The sequence below is a fragment of the Tachysurus fulvidraco genome, chromosome 7 (genome assembly GCF_022655615.1).
Source record: "Tachysurus fulvidraco isolate hzauxx_2018 chromosome 7, HZAU_PFXX_2.0, whole genome shotgun sequence".
NCBI classification, from domain to species: Eukaryota; Metazoa; Chordata; class Actinopteri; order Siluriformes; family Bagridae; genus Tachysurus; species Tachysurus fulvidraco.
This window is the reverse complement of record NC_062524.1, coordinates 924,771-929,795: the sequence shown is the minus strand read 5'-3', so window position 1 is coordinate 929,795 and position 5,025 is coordinate 924,771. Positions and strand designations below refer to the sequence as shown.

At 39.1% G+C, this 5,025-nt stretch overlaps 1 protein-coding gene across 1 annotated transcript; it reads left to right on the top strand.

Moving 5' to 3' along the window:
- Window positions 1–1,487: 1,487 nt before the first annotated feature.
- LOC113653774 (protein FMC1 homolog) lies at window positions 1,488–3,567 on the top strand. The gene is made up of 2 exons (XM_047816279.1): window positions 1,488–1,803; window positions 3,242–3,567. Exons 1-2 carry the CDS (start codon window positions 1,675–1,677, stop codon window positions 3,443–3,445), a joined length of 333 nt encoding a protein of 110 aa, XP_047672235.1. The 5' UTR covers window positions 1,488–1,674; the 3' UTR covers window positions 3,446–3,567.
- The last annotated feature ends 1,458 nt before the right edge of the window (window positions 3,568–5,025 follow it).

The following is a 5,025-nucleotide window of genomic DNA, read 5'->3' as shown; positions in this document are numbered from 1 at the left end:
CCTGCGCCCCCTACTGAAAGTCACACTCACAATAAAGTGCATTATTTTTTGATTATCTGACAAACAACTTGAATATTAGGATAGTTTCCTAACAGTATCATGAAAACTCAATTATTTTCTATTGTCTATACAATGAGGTTAGAACAAACTACCTGTTTGTCTTAACAGTAAATAACTTGGATTGTACTAACTAACTAACATGGGCTTTAATCCCATTTATATTACAGATATAACAGAGGATCTAACCAGATGCCACATATTTACACCAGTTTTATAAAACATACATTTTACAAAAAACAATTAGTACTTAGTAAATTTCCTTTTTAGTGCCCTTATTGTGAAATGATAGTCCTTATACATGCCGAGTGAGAACTCACATAAACTCAGTGATGGGATCTTGTTTAGTACCTGGAGGTTCCAGTTTATAACAAAATGAGTTATGGATGCTTTTGTGTCACTGAAGGTGTGTCTACAGGTGTGTAGATGTTCCACCCTGTGTCTGTGCAGTCAGGGCTACAGTACTGCTGCTTCATGTATACAGAACCTTAAACTTATTACATTACTGTAAATATATTCATGTATTACATATTTCTAATGTACAAATAATAATAGAGTTTATTTAGCAAAAAACAATTTAAATTCACTTCTCTACTCAGCTATGATAGCTTTTACCTGACCCGCAAAATTAGTCAAAGACAAGACCACGTGTAGCTGGTCATGGTTGTACATTATAATGCTGATTTGATTAGAAAAGTGCTTTAAAAACCAGATTAAACATGAACAAAAACTCTCTTATCACAGGTACAAACTGTATATAGATCTCATGTATACTATTAAACAGTGATCCAGTCTCACCACTGATCACCACAGAGCAGATCCACTCATCTGAGCACTGGACTGGTGTATGGTGGCAGAATTTAGTAAATGATGACAACGTAAGTCAGTGGTTATGTGTTGGACACTAACACACACACTAACACTCAGTTGGACACTAAAACACACACTGGCACACACACTAACACATACACAATTTATTTATATATATATATATATATATATATATATATATATATATATATATATATATATACACTGTGAACTAAATATATCTAATATTAATCTTTATATTATTCTTTATAATAACCTTTTGTTCTATGTTTATGTTCTGTAAAGCTGCTCTGAGACAATTGTAAAAAGCGCAATACAAATAAAATTGAATTGAATTGAACACTAACACACACACTAACACACACACAAACACACACATTAACACACATTTTAAACATGTTGGTCCTGGATGCAGCACTATATTCCCTCAGGGATAATCAGTAATCAATATCCAGGTTAAATTAAGTAATTGCTTGCTTGTGTATAAACTCCCTCGTAAATACACACACGGTATAATTTACTGTGATATAAAACACTTTTAACACCACTATAAACACAGCTGTAAACGATGCACTCGGTAATCGATTACATTTCCTGATGTAAATAAACGTGTAAAGGATAAAATCGGATTCACACACGTGTGATATTAGATAACACACGATTCAGGTGTTCAGCTTTATTAATAAAGACACAGAGTCATTAATAAAGACATTACACTTGAGTGTGATTGTTTCCCCGTGGTTTACTGTATAAACAGAGTGAGCTATAAACACTGCTGAGTCCAACATGGCCGCCATCAGCGCCCCACGTCTGATCTGTCGGGGGATTATAAAGGAGCTTCGGTATCTAAAAGGGCCTGAATATAAAGACACGATCATGTACAGTTATGTGCTGGAACAGTTCCGGAACAATCAGGTAGGATATGGAGCACTTTAGAGCTGAGAGAAGGGTGTTATTGTTGTTTGTGTGGCTGCTGACCTTCATGAAACAGCGTCTGTCAGAGCCTCAGCTAATGCTAATGGTCGTTTGTGTAACATTTACCATGGCAACAAGCTCTCACTGCCTCGTGCCTCTAAATACTGCTACAAGCTCACGGCCTCGTGCCTCTAAATACTGCTACAAGCTCACGGCCTCGTGACTCTAAATACTGCTACAAGCTCACGGCCTCGTGACTCTAAATACTGCTACAAGCTCTCACTGCCTCGTGACTCTAAATACTGCTACAAGCTCTTGCTGCCTCATGCCTCTAAATACTGCTACAAGCTCACTACCTCGTGCCTCTAAATACTGCTACAAGCTCACTACCTCGTGCCTCTAAGTACTGCTACAAGCTCACTGCCTCGTGCCTCTAAATACTGCAACAAGCTCTCACTGCCTCATGCCTCTAAATACTGCAAGCTCTCACTGCCTCGTGCCTCTAAATACTGTACCAAGCTCTTGCTGCCTCATGCCTCTAAATACTGCTACAAGCTCTCACTGCCTCGTGCCTCTAAATACTGTACCAAGCTCTCACTGCCTCGTGCCTCTAAATACTGTAACAAGCTCTCGCTGCCTCGTGCCTCTAAATACTGAGGTAAATAAATGCTAGTCTGCTAACAAACACTGTCCTGTGGTACTAAATAATGTGTATGAATGTATAAAGTTTTTAAAATATGACTTTACCAGAGATTACGTACAGAGCGTGTAATAAATCTGACCGAAGTAAATCACTTGGAATCAGAGATCTTTTTAATCAGAGATCAAGTGGTTTTAATGTGTCTAGTGATTTAATCCCACGCTGTTTCTTATCTTATTTGATGCCAATCATCTACTTCTAAAAGACGAGGCTGGTTTCTGGTGGCATTTAATAGTTACCAGGGAATCTTTAATGGGAGTCATCGTTCCTGATCCCATTAAGGAATCCCTTTGATCCCTGGAGATCTCCATGAGCTAGTAACCTGTAGTGTTAATACAGAGCAGTACAAAACTCAGGGGTTTTATGAATGAGATACTGAGTGTGAATATATACAAGTTGTGTCTGTCAACTGGGATTTTATTTATCGCCTCCTAAAGATGTCAGTGATCATATTAAAGGTAATAATTTTAACATTAATTTTAAATAAATATATTGAAATAATTTGGATCACACAACATGTTTATAACCGACTTTCCCTCTGAAGCTTTTATCCAGGTTACATCTAATTCTGTGGAATTCAGCCCCAATGTGCACTACACAGGGTATAAATGGTGTTCAGCACTGATTTTGGACCACAGTGTAAAGATACATTATATATTATTATGTGTGTGTTCAGTATGTATTACTTCAGTAAGTATTATTCAGTATGTGTGTGTATGTTATTATGTGTGTGTTCAGGTGACCAGCGAGCGTCACTGCCGTGCTCAGAGGGAGGCCGTCCACATGTCCCACACATACCTGTGTCTGTTAGAGTCAACACGCCGTCACCTGGACCTGCATAATCTGTACCACGGGAAAGGAGAACGGCCAATAGATGAAGCTGCCGGCCTCGTAGGATTACGCCTACCCACACAGCCCGGGGGTAAAGGCTGGGAGAAGTGAGGGACTGGGTGCAGGTGGAGGTGTCAACCAGAGACTTTCTCAAAATATGCAGTGTGTTCATTCTCATTGTGTGTCGATTTGTAAACGCTGTATTGTCTTCAAATAAATAAAGTTTATTCGGATGCTTTATAGTTTTAATTAAAAATAGAAACGAATCTATATACAGTGGCAAGACAAAGTATCTATGAACCTTTTGGAATGTCATGGCTTTCTGAATACATTGGTCATAAAATGTGATCTGATCTTCATCTAAGTCAGTAGCATCACAGTCTGTAGCTGTGGATCAGACCTGCACATCATTAAGGAGGGATTTTAGCCCATTCTTCCTGGCAGAACTGCTTTAGCTCGGTCATATCCTTCGGACGTCTCGTGCATACGGCCCTCTTCAGGTCAATCCATAGCATCTCTATAGGGTTGAGGTCTGGGCTCTGATTGGCCGCTCCAAAAGGCGGATTTTGTTTTTCTGAAGCCATTCTGTCGTTGTCCTGTTGCATGTTCAGACATCTTCACATGGTCTGATATACTTATGAATTCATCTTCACCTCAGTGACTGTAAGCTGGCCAGGTCCTGATGCAGCAAAGCAGGCCCTGATCATGATGTTTCCTCCACCATACTTTACAGTTGGGATGATGTTCTCATGATGATATTCCATGCCCTTTCTACACCACATGTAGCGCTGTGTGTTTTTCCCAAATAAGTCAATCTTAGTTTCATCAGCTTACAAAACATTTTTCCAATACTGCTGTGGAGCGGAAATGTTCTTTTCAGTAAGCAGTGGCTTTCTTCATGGTGACCTGCCGTGGTTTCCCTGCTTGTTTTGTAGACCCATGTTAGCAAGTTCCAATGATGCCTTCAAATCTTTGGCTGTCATTCAGGGTTGTTTCTTTACCTCATTGACGAGTCTTCGTTGAGTTCTCGGTGTCATGACTAAGCGCCCACTTCTGAGTAACAACAGTCCCAGTAGTTTGTAGACTGGTGAAACTCTAAAGTCTTTGAAATAACTTTGTAACCCTTTCCAGCTTTACGTAAAGCAACAATTCTCGATCGTTGGTCCTCCCAAAGCTCTTTCTGGCGAGGCATGGCTCACATAAGCGTGTTGTTCCTGTGCAGAACAAACTCCAAACGTTTGTGGGGTTTTTATCAGCTGTAGGTCCAAACCTCCAAACGTATCGTCTTAACGAGACACCAGGTGCTAAAACCTGAGTCCAATTAGCTTTATTGTGGTCATTAACTCAAGGGTGCACATACTTTTTTCCCACAATGTTCTATGAGGGTTTTTTTTGGTTGTTCTCTAATAAAGACATTTTTTTTTCAGAATATTGTGTGTAATTATTTTTATACCCTTTGACTTAGATGAAGATCAGATCACATTTTCACAGAATCTGAGACACTGAAAAATGTGTCGTGTTAAACTATACGATTTACACACAGGTTCATGTGTACACACCGTTTATCTCCAGGTTTGCAGGTCGCTATGGAAACCGTACTTAGCGATAAAGTTTACATACACTTTAATGATATAGTTTATTTCCTTCACAAGTACTAAAATAATTCAGTGCAGTTTGATCTGTGTGTAGAA